At 43.7% G+C, this 12,212-nt stretch overlaps 1 protein-coding gene across 1 annotated transcript; it reads left to right on the top strand.

Annotated features, from left to right (window-relative positions):
• The first annotated feature begins 2,391 nt into the window (after positions 1-2,391).
• LOC132777727 (zinc finger protein 345-like) lies at positions 2,392-9,605 on the top strand. The gene is made up of 2 exons (XM_060780149.2): positions 2,392-2,567; positions 4,893-9,605. Exon 2 carries the CDS (start codon positions 4,988-4,990, stop codon positions 7,079-7,081), a length of 2,094 nt encoding a protein of 697 aa, XP_060636132.2. The 5' UTR covers positions 2,392-2,567; positions 4,893-4,987; the 3' UTR covers positions 7,082-9,605.
• The last annotated feature ends 2,607 nt before the right edge of the window (positions 9,606-12,212 follow it).

The raw sequence follows: 12,212 nt of genomic DNA, 5'->3' as shown, positions 1-12,212 counted from the left end.
AGCCTTGTGGCCTTATCTGTCTCTAGCATGGAGCCATGGCAGCTAAAGTGGTGTCAAACTGCATTAATTCTACAGTGTAGATACACTGATGTAGATGCAAGATGGTGAGATTGATATAAGTTAAGGATATTTCAGGCTCTCAATGGCTAGGCTGAAAGCAAAGTGGCTTTGAACCTTCTACAGAAACGCTTTGCTGACATTCCATAGCTGCTGTGTATCTACACTGCATAATTAATGCGGTTTGACACCACTTTCATGGCTCAATGCTATGGAATCCTGGGAGTAGCAGCTTTACAAGATCTCGAGAGCCTGCTGCTCTGACAAAGAATGCTGGTGCCTCCTAAAACTACAAATCCTATGATTCTATGAACCATGGCAGTTAAAACGGTACCAAACTGCATTAATTCTACAGTGTAGATGCACTGATGTAGATGCAAGATGGTGGAACTGGTATAAATTAGGGTTATTTCAGGTTCTCTATGGCTAGGCTGAAAGCAAAGTGGTTTTGAACCTTTTACAGAAGCACTTTGCTGACATTCCATAGCTGCTGTGTATCTACACTGCATAATTAATGCGGTTTGACACCACTTCCATGGCTCAGCGCTATGGAATCCTGGGCGTAGCAGCTTTTCAAGATCTCGAGAGCCTGCTGCTCTGACAAAGAATGCTGGTGCCTCCTAAAACTACAAATCCCATGATTCTATGAACCATAGCAGTTAAAGCGGTATCAAACTGCATTAATTCTACATTGTAGATGCACGGATGTAGATGCAAGATGGTGGGACTGGTATAAATTAGGGTTATTTCAGGTTCTCTATGGCTAGGCTGAAAGCAAGGTGGTTTTGAACCTTTTACAGAAGCACTTCGCTGACATTCCATACTTACTTACTTACTTAGGCTATCTCTCGTTGGACGAGTAAGATGGTCTTCCATTATGGGTTTCCTTGTGGGTCCGTATGTGGCTGTGGAGCCCTATTCTTGCTCTGCACCTTCTTCCGCAGTGAGGGCATTGGTTTCCAGGAGGAAGTTGGTCCCAGTCGGGGTTGGCTTGACGCGCCTTCCTCCTGGCACGTTTCTCTCTTTCACCCTCCACTCGTGCCTCCTCGAATTCTGCAGCACTGCTGGTCACAGCTGACTTCCAGCTGGAGAGCTCAAGGGCCAGGGCTTCCCAGTTCTCAGTGTCTATGCCAGAGTTTTTAAGCTTGGCTTTGAGGCCATCTTTAAATCTCTTTTCCTGTCCACCAACATTCAGTTTTCCGTTCTTAAGTTCGGAGTAGAGCAACTGCTTTGGGAGACGGTGGTCAGGCATCCGGACAACATGGCGGGCTCAGCGGAGTTGATGTTGGAGGACCATCGCTTCACTGCTGGCGGTTTTTGCTTCTTCCAGCGCACTGACGTTTGTCTGCCTGTCTTCCCAAGAGATTTGCAGGATTTTCTGGAGGCAGCGCTGATGGAATTGTTCCAGGAGTTGCATATGACGTCTGTAGACAGTCCACGTCTCACAGACATATAGCAGGGTCGGGAGGACAATAGCTTTATAGACAAGCACCTTGGTATCCCTACGGATGTCCCGGTCCTCAAACACTCTCTGCTTCATTCGGGAAAATGCTGCACTTGCAGAGCTCAGGTGGTGTTGTATTTCAGCGTCGATGTTGACTTTGGTGGAGAGGTGGCCTCCAACGTAGCGGAAATGGTCAACATTTTCTAATGCCACACCATTAAGCTGTATCTCTGGCATATGACATTCCATAGCTGCTGTGCATCTACACTGCATAATTAATACGGTTTGACACCACTTTCATGGCTCAGTGCTGTGGAATCCTGGGAGTAGCAGCTTTACAGGATCTTGAGAGCCTGTTGCTCTGACAAAGAATGCCGGTGCCTCCTAAAACTACAAATCCTATGATTCTATGAACCATGGCAGTTAAAGCGGTATCAAACTGCATTAATTCTACATTGTAGATGCACGGATGTAGATGCAAGATGGTGGGACTGGTATAAATTAGGGTTATTTCAGATTCTCTATGGCTAGGCTGAAAGCAAAGTGGGTTTGATTCTTTCCATGGCTGCTGTGCATCTACACTGCAGAATCAATGCGGTTTGACACCACTTTCATGGCTCAGTGCTATGGAATCCTGGGAGTAGCAGCTTTACAGGATCTTGAGAGCCTGCTGCTCTGCCAAAGAATGTTGGTGCCTCCTAAAACTACAAATCCTATGATTCTATGAACCATGGCAGTTAAAGCGGTACCAAACTGCATTAATTCTACAGTGTAGATGCAACTAGGTTAAGAGAAAACCGCAATGGAGAGACATATATGATTTTTTTTAAAAAAAATGTTTCTTTAAGGGGAAAACTACACCTCCCAGAATGCTCCTTGCCACTCCATTTCCCAGATTCGGACGCAAAGGAAGCTGTCTCCAAAGAGGCGGTTGCTTTCCCCTTCTGCCTAGCTTTGCAAGGTGCTGTTCATGCAAGAGCTGTAACTGCAGATTTCATATTTCTTTGTGCTATTATGCAATTTCCCCATTTTGGGTGGAAGATGGGATGGCTCAGGAACGCCTCGGGTAAGTGGTAACGTGAGAACCCACCAAATGCGTGTCAGGGTTGATTCGGAGGGGGTTCAATGAACGCCTTTCCCCTTTATTTGCAATTGCAGGATTGTGAGTGCATGTGTTTCAATCTGCAGACAGATTTGAATTGAGATTTAACAAATTGCAAAAGGGCATTAAGGGGAATGGAAGGCATTCAAATCACCCTAATGCTAGAAACTGGTATTTTAGGGACTCAAAGGACATGACTTTCTTATTTTCCCCACCCAGTTTGCTTTGGAAACCTCTTTGCAATGGCTGCCTCAAATGTATTAACAAAAATGGGCTGGATTTATTTTGGGCCTGTGATGCAACCTATTTTGAATCCAATGTCAGTGCCTCCTGCCAGTCTTTTCAAGGAGGCTGGGCTCTGGGGATGCTGTGCATCTGCACTCTGGAATTAATGCAGTTTGATGCCACTTGAACTCCATTGGCTCATTGCTGTGGAATCCTGGGAGTTGGAATTATGAGAGGCATCCTTCTTGGGTAGAGAAGGCAAAAGTCTTTAGGAAACTGACAACTTCCTGAATTCAATAGCATTGTATCAATGACGTGAATGTGGTGTTAAACTGCATTAATTCCACAGTGCAGATGCATCCAAAAGGAAAAAGGACATTTGGTTCCGCTGGCTGTTCACGTTACATAAATAATAGTACCGTGATTCCCCTGCATCTCATGGTATATTCTGAGTACCTTCTGGGAGAGAGGGTAGGCTAGAAATATATTATTATTATTATTATTATTATTATTATTATTATTATTTGAAAGACATCAAGGTGAGTTCACAGCAGACACTCTGCTGGCTGTTGTATTGGATCACATGTCGGACACTTCCCAAGTGTCTAGGACTGTGTAATGTATCGGCGAATAATGCGTGCAGATCCCAGTAAGGTGGCCTTCTGCAGCTGGCAGATGGTAATCTTGTCAGTGCCAATTGTGTTTAAGTGCAGGCCAAGGTCTTTAGGCACTGCACCCAGTATGCCGATCGCCACTGGAACCACCTTGACTGGCTTGTGCCAGAGTCTTTGCAGTTGGATCTTTAAATCCTCATATCATGTCAGCTTTTCCAGTTGTTTCTCTTCAATACTGCTGTCACCTGGGATTGCAACATCAACAATCCATACTTTGTTTTTTAACACGATCGTGAAGTCAGGAGTATTGTGCTCCAAAATTCTGTGTGTCTGAATTTGGAAGTCCCAGAGGAGTTTGACGTTTTTATTCTCTGTAACTTTTTCCGGCTTGTGATCCCACCAGTTATTTGTTGCAGGCAGGTGGTATTTGTGGCATTTTATTTATTTATTTATTTATTTATTTATTTGAAACACAACAAGATTAGTCCACAGCAAACAAGATCACTCTTCTGGCTGTTGCATTGGATCACATGTCTGACACTTCCCAGGCGTCTAGGACTGTGTGATGTATCGGCGAGTAATGCGTGCAGATCCAAGTAGGATGGCCATTTGCAATTGACAGATGGTAATTTTGTCAGTGTAGATTATTTTTAAGTTCAGACCAAGGTCTTTAGGCACTGCACCCAGTGTGCCGATCACCACTGGGACTACCTTTACTGGCTTGTGCCAGAGTCTTTAAATCCTCATATCTTTTTCTAGTTGCTTCTTGTCAATCCTGTTGTCGCCTGGGATTGCAATATCGACGATCCATGCTTCCCCCCCCCCCCATTATTATTATTATTATTATTATTATTATTATTATTATTATTGGGTTGTAGGTTTTTCAGGCTATGTGGCCATATTCTAGAAGCATTCTCTAGAATGAGAGGTGTGTGGATGCGCATTGTCATGAAGGAGACACTCCCGCTGTCAGTATCCCCTGACATTTGTTTTGGATGCCTTCTTGAAGTTTTTTCATGGTCTCAAAATATATTCCATGCTGTCTTGATATTACACCTTCTCCATAAACTGAAACAATTTCACGATGAATCTCAGCAGAATTCATGCCCATAGCATTTAGGTAGTGTATTACAGCATGAATTTCGCACTTGGAGGGAAACAGAATGAGGATGCTCATCTCTAACCTTCACCACACCACCAGTTGTTGAGCTACTGACGACTGGCACTGCTCGTTCATTCCTCTGGCTTCCCACTACACGGCAGTGATAACAACTTTCCCCGAGAAAATTCCCTGTGAGAACTACGTGCCTTGTAACCTTACTTTCCAGATAACCCTCATAATATTTCAAATGATTTTGAAATAGTTGTCTACAGTTTGTTTATCTTAATTGTGGATTCACCATAGGTGTGTTTTTCCTCTTTCTCTCCATTTCCTTCCCCACCCTTGCAGAGGAAACTGAGATCCTGAAGAAGAATGAAGATGGCAATCTCTGGTGAGAAATAGATCGCTCTCTGCGGAGTTTGCAAGGGGTGTGCTCTCCTTCTATGGAGAAGTCCTGTTTATCCGGATCATCCCTTTCCAAGGAGCTGAGACAGATGAAAAGCCAGACAATGTCTGAGAGCTCACAGTGGTTGAAAGGATGCCTACAACCAGAGTCAGAAGACCCTGAATGGGACGAGGCCTCTGACAGTAGTTCAGTCGTCTTTATCGAGGAGAAGGGAGACGTTGGATGTGTGACTGATTTCATGGATGTCAGACATATCTCTGGCCTGATGGAGGCTGAAGTAGAGAAAAGATCCTTGGCGGAAGAAACAGAGGTTTTTCTTTATCCAGAGAGTGGTCAACCAAGGGTTGAGCTTTCATCAGAAGGATCCGAGGAAATCACTTACCAAAGAAAACATTGCAACAAAGCTGAAATGATATGTCCGGAGGCAGCTTGGCTAAGCCAAGATTCTGAAGAGAAGGAACCTAGAGACTTTGACTATGATGGTGGATCGCTGCTTGGAGTTGAATCTGAGATGACTCTTGATCCAGAAGGATCCAGTGGAGACGAATTGGAAGAGGTCTCATATTGGGGAGGAGCTGGCATGGATGAAGCAGACATTGGGGGAGATTCTGAGTTAGTTGTTTATCAGAATGGTTCTCCTCTAAGGGCAATATCTAGTGGGGATGAATCAGAAGAAATCCACTCTCATCCGGGTGCTTTTTCCAGGAATGGATCCAATAAGAAAGCAATGAGTACGTGGGCTGTCCCTGTACAGGAACTAGTAGCTGAGCGACGACCGCCCAAGCCACGACATATCTGCAGCGAGTGTGGGCGTAGCTTGGCCAGCCACTCAGCCCTTGTCCGCCATTGTCTTATCCACACTGGAGAACTTCCTTACGAATGCCCAGAGTGTGGGCGCCGCTTCCGACAGTCCTCCGCCCTTGTCCGCCATATTAGGGCTCATCGGGGTGAGCGTCCATACGTTTGTGGTGAATGTGGGAAAGCGTTTGGGGTCAGATCGGCTCTGGTTCGCCATCAGCGAGCACTACACACAAGTGAGAGGCCCTATGTCTGTGCTGAGTGTGGGAAGGCTTACGCGGACCTTTCCATCTTGACAAAACACCAGTTGATTCACATCAATGGGCGTCCCTTTTCTTGTCCCGAATGCGGCCAATCATTTGGGCATCGCACCACCTTGACCCAGCACCGACGCATCCACACCGAGGAGCGACCGTATCGTTGTATGGAATGTGGGCAGACTTTCCGGCAAAACTCAGCCCTAGCCAACCACCGCCAAGTCCATTCCGGCAAACGTCCCTTTTCTTGTCAGTATTGTGGCAAAGCCTTTGCAGGAAGACCTACTCTAGTCCAACATTTGCGCACCCACACGGGGGAAAAGCCATACACTTGCCAGGAGTGCGGCCGCCAGTTCAGCACCAGCTCCAACCTCCTGCAGCACCGGAGAAACCACCTGGGTGAACGTCCTTTTGCCTGCTCCTTGTGTGGCCGGCAGTTTGCTCGACGGCCAGACTTGGCTCGGCACTATGTCACACATGCTGAAGGGAGCATCAGGCCTCATCGGTGTGGGGACTGTGGACGGCGCTTTATGGAGCTGGTGGACTTGGAGCAACATCAAGCCACCCATCGTGGAGAGCGTCCCTATGTCTGCAGCTACTGTGGGAAATCCTTTACAGAGGCTGCAACTCTGGCCCGCCACCGACGGTCACACCTTTCCGCTGCTGAACAGACCTACAAATGTGACGATTGTGGGCTGACCTTTGGGCAGAGCTCTGACCTCTTGGCCCATGGACGGATACATAGCGGGGAGAGGCCTTTCGCTTGTGCGGACTGCGGCAAAGCCTTTGGCCGAAGCTCGAATCTGTCTCGCCACCGGCGGGTTCACACCCACGAGCGCCCCTATGTCTGTGGAGACTGTGGGAAGAGCTACACCCAAAGCACCCACCTCATGGAGCACCAGAGGCAGCACACGGGTGAACGGCCCTATGAATGTGGGAACTGTGGACGCTCCTTTGGTAAGAAGGGGCACCTGGACTCCCACCAGCGTGTTCACCGCCTGTTGCCAGGATCTCCAGAGAGGAATGATGAGTCCCTTGTGGAATGTGATGATTCTGGCAGTCCACAGGATGTTTAAAAGCATTTAAGGTGGCATGAGTTTTGGGTTGGGAAGTGGGTTAAGGGTTTAGGGAAGACTTAGCCCTAAAACTCTTCTAAATGCCGCAGTTCTGCTCGTCTCTAGGATAGAGTTCCTTTCCATGAGAGACTACACAGAGCTTCACTGTTGTTCACATGTCTTGACAACTGAGAAGAAGGTATTCCTGGAAAGATGATTATTTGTGAATTCCTGTAACAATAGAAATGTTCTTGACTGGCTATCGGTGCTTCTAAACTGCTCAGTGTGAAACAGCTGGATAGGTTGTTGGGCACAAGAGAAAACCCAAGATATGTGCTAAATTCCTAGTACACAGTCTCTCTCTCATGCCATTCCTGCAAAGTTGGGATTGAAACAAAGCTCATGGTAGATCTTATAAGTGACCCTAACCATTAGATTCCACTTCCCTTCCAGAATGGGGAAACACAGTCTCTTAGACTTTGCCCCTTTGCTTCTATTCTGATTCCTTCAGATCCAAATGAAACTGAAAAAGCAGCAGTCCAAGTCTTCCATCATGTAAATGTTTTGTCCCCTGTCTCCCATCTCAAAAAGGTTGGGTCTCAGTAGCTAAAACTCAAGTGCTGGCCTGCAAGGTTGAGCCAGGTCTCTCCAGAGAAAGCAGCGTTATTATTGGGCCTGTCTCAAGAACCCCTCCTCTACCTCACCACCCTTTGACCTGCTAGGTTTTGCTTTAATTCTGCAGATTTGTTTGCTTTAATTCTAATAAGAGAAAAGAATATCCTTGTTATATATTCAATATGAGTGTGATGTTTGGTTTCTCTGTCTGTGTAAAAGTGTGATTTTTAAGTTCCTATTCAAATAGACAGTGAAAATACATATGAAAAGAACACTTTCTTGGGATTGTGTTTTTAAACCTCTGGGAAGATTAAACATATACATAAAAGAGGCTTCCAGTCCAAGGATTTCTAGGGAAGGGAATGTAGGGAAGCACAAGGAGAGACAGCTTATGTCAATTTTTGCATTGGAATAGCCTTATCCACTATATCTAAGGAACAGGTGAGTTTAGGAGACACAGGACAAATGAGATGGCACATAGAATCTGGACTTTCAACAGCGAGAAAGCCTGTATTCAGGAGGAGGAGATGGTACGTCGCCACTACAATCAGGCCCATTATCTGGAGCAGTTGCTTCACCATGCCTAATACTGATTGAGTTTCCCTTATCCAAAAGAATCGGACCCTGAAATGTTTTGGAATTCGGATTTTCCACGATTTTGGAATATCTGTATTTACTGCTTTGAGTCTTGGAAGCTGCTTTAGATCTTGTTGGTAAGATTAAGAGGGGAAAGCAGGATGATAATGATGATAATAATAATAATAATAATAATAATAATAATAATTATTATTATTTAAAGATCGAACTGCAAAGACTCTGGTACAAGCCAGTAAAGGTGGTCCAAGTGGTGATTGGCACACTGGGTGCAGTGCCTGAAGACCTTGGCCTGCACTTAAACACAATCGGCACCGACAAAATTACTATCTGTCAGCTGCAAAAGGCCACCCTGTTCAGATCTGCACACATTATTCACCGATACATCACACAGTCCTAGACACTTGGGAAGTGTTGAACATGTGATCAAATACAAAAGCCACCATAGTGATTTTGTTTGCTGTGTACTAATCTTGTTATGGATCAAATAAATAATAATAAGACACAGATACTATCCCAACTGACAAAGAGTTTTTTTCTCCCACCCTGGACATTCCGCAGATATATAAACCAATTTTCCTAGTTTCCAACAGACCTCACAAACTCTGAGGATGCCTGCCTAGCTGCAGGCGAAATGTCAGGAGAGAATGCTTCTAGGACATGGCCATACAGCCCAAAAACCCTACAACAACCCAATAATGATGATGATGATATTAATAATAATAATGTACATAATGAGATATCTTAGAAATGGGATCTAAGTCTAAAGATGGAAGTTCATTAATCTTTTATAGACACTTTATACACACCTGAAGGAAATTACATGCACAACATTTGGAATAATTTTGTGCATGAAACTAGGTCTGTGTACATTATACCATCGGAAAGCAAAGATGTCACTATCTCTGCCACAATTTGTTTTTGGGATATTTCTGATTTTGGATACATGTTGCTCAACCTGTAATAGGGCTGGCCTGGGTTGCAATACATCACATCCAGATGCTGAACTGGAAATATTCTTCGTCATTGGCTATGCTGTTAGGGTGGATGGGAGTTGCAGTCCAATAACATCTGCAAGACTTTGGTCTTCCCTACTTTAAGGTGTCATATACCTGTAGGTCTGAGGTATGATGCTTCAGACTTGGTTTAATAAAGAGAATGACATATTATGGAAGTAATATTACCCCCTCTGGTGTTGTATATTACATTATCAGCCATGTACCTGATGTGCTCAGTATTCTACTGTTGTAGTGATAATATATCCTTTTGGAAATAAGTTACATTTTGAGTGTGAAGAACCATTTCTTTTAAGCATTTAATAAACTCAATAGCAGCATTGGTTGCACATTTGTTGTTGTGTGTCCAAGGAATTTCTGACTCTTGGTGAACCTATCATGGGGTAATGTTGGCAAGATTTGCTTACCTTTCCCTCTCTTCGAAGCTGAGAGAGTGTGACTTATTCAATGCTATTCATCTAGTTTCCATTTCTGGGCACGGATTTGAAACCTGGCCTCTAGAGTCATTGTTCAGTGCTCAAACCACTATATTACTACTTTTTTGTTGTTTGCATAGATCTACCTGGACATGCAACACTTGGAAAAGTCCTTTTTTGAGCAAGTTGCAGAATCCTCTTGCCAGAAAAGTGCTGTTCCAAAAATTGTAGCTTTTTAAAAGCTCTGGTTTCCTGACAATAAAGTACATTGTATATTGTAAAATTAACGTAGCTTGACACTACTTTAATTGCCGTGGCTTCTTGCTATAGAACCATGGGAGTTGTAGTTTTACAAGGTCTTTAGCCGCCTCTGCCAAAGAGTGCTGGTGCCTCACCAAACTACCAATCCCAGGATTCCAGAGCATTGAGCTATGGCAATTAAAGTGATGTCAAACTGCATTAATGCTACAGTGTAGATGCACCCATAGACCACAATTATGAGTTGGAAGCATGTCTGCTCTTCCTTATAATTCAAACCAAATCCATGCAAACCAAATCCCAGACAGATGGGGCACGGCTCTTTAAAACGGTTGTTTTCAAAAATGTTTCTGTATAAATATTTTCTACGTTTTTTAATAGGCTACCCTGCTGCCGAACTTGAAATGAAACTTTGAAGCCATTTGATTTAAAGTTCTCCTCCAGTTTTAAATAAATGACGCTGCTATATGTTACAATGGTGTTTTCCTGCTTTAGAAGTGGAATAAAATTTCATGTTTCCAAAGATATAATACTGATTAGCAAAGATAAGGGATGCTACATGTGGAAGATGCATGAGAAGGCCAAAAGTTTTGTTGTTGATGCAGAGGATCCTGATTATTTTAGTGTGTTTTAATCTTAGGGCTATGTCTTTTAATATATATGTTTTAATGATCTTATGTTTTTAATCTGTGTATTTTAACAGTGTTGTACCCTGGCTTGAATCTTGAAGAGAGGCGAGCAACAAATAAAATGTATTCTTCATAATATTTGAAACTTGAACTTTGTCTTATGGGTAAGCAGTTGGAGAAAAATCACGGAATACTACCATAATATAGTGATCATGGCTGCAATATAGTGATCACCATTTATATGCACAGAGATGGAAGAATACATCTCCACCGACAATTTAATTGAATGAACGAACAAATGAGCTCTGTTGATTAGAGAAAAAGGAAATTCCTCATAAACCTTTAGACATATATCATTTAGCTATATAGCGCCATCAAATGGAGTTCTAGAGTAAAATATATAAACAGTCCCTGCCAAAGGTGGACAGTCTATACATGCCAGATTAACCCCCTGAAACTCTATTAATACTTAAAGTATGTCATGTTTTGCAAATTTGCTCTAGATCAACCTTCCTAATGCCGCAACCCCTTAGTACAGTTTCTCATGTCGCGGTGACCCCCAAGCATTAAATTATTTTGGTTGCTACTTCATAACTGGTTTGTTGTAGGTTTTTTCGGGCTATATGGCCATGTTCTAGAGGCACTCTCTCCTGACGTTTCGCCTGCATCTATGGCAAGCATCCTCAGAGGTTGTGAGACCTCACAACCTCTGAGGATGCTTGCCATAGATGCAGGCGAAACGTCAGGAGAGAATGCCTCTAGAACATGGCCATATAGCCTGAAAAAACCTACAACAACACAATGATTCCAACCATGAAAGCCTTTGACAATACTTCATTAACTGTAATTTTGCTACTGTTATGAATCATAATGTAAATATCTAATATGCAGGATGTATTTTCATTTACTAGACCAGTCAAGCTTCCCTATTTAGAAATTTGAATACTGATGAGGTTGGAGGACGATTGATTTTGTCATTTGGGAGTTTTTGGTTTTTTGGAGGGAAGGGGCCATTTTTCAGTTAGTCTCAGCAAAGGAAATCAATGCAGAGGATGTATACAGATGTCCTCCTGTGCAAAGGCTTCGTCCCTTAAGACTTTCCGGGGGAGAACAGTCTTGAGAGCCTCTGAAGGTTCCGGGGAAACAGTCTTACAGCCCTGAGGAATTCCGGAGGGCATAGCAGCTCTAACCATCAAAGCAGCTAAGTGATTACAAGCCTTTTGATAGGTTCGCTCAGCGCTGAGACGTAGTTCAGCCCGGTAGTGAATCCACACCAATAAGGTTTAGGTTCACAGCAGCCTGGGAGGAGCTAGAAAGGGGAATTTTCCTTTAAACAAAGTTTTTGAAGATAGTACCTGTTCCCTGTGAACAAGATTGCAAGACTGTTAAGAAAGCTTTACAATTCCTGTTTGTTCACCAATAAAAGACTGTTATATTTAAGCTCAAACCTCATAAAGACTGCTTAATAAGGGAGATTCCCCTAAAGGCTTCTTTTCGGGCACCCCTGGCTTCCCGCTGGATCCAAGCCATACATCCTCTCTTAAAGGCACTTCATTTCAGGTCTGGCGGCGACAGAACACAATAAAACAAGTAAAAAAGAGGAGAAAATAGACCTTGGCATTTG

This window comes from Anolis sagrei, chromosome 6 (assembly GCF_037176765.1).
Source record: "Anolis sagrei isolate rAnoSag1 chromosome 6, rAnoSag1.mat, whole genome shotgun sequence".
In the NCBI taxonomy this organism is placed as follows: Eukaryota; Metazoa; Chordata; class Lepidosauria; order Squamata; family Dactyloidae; genus Anolis; species Anolis sagrei.
This window is presented reverse-complemented; position numbering and strand designations above follow the sequence as displayed.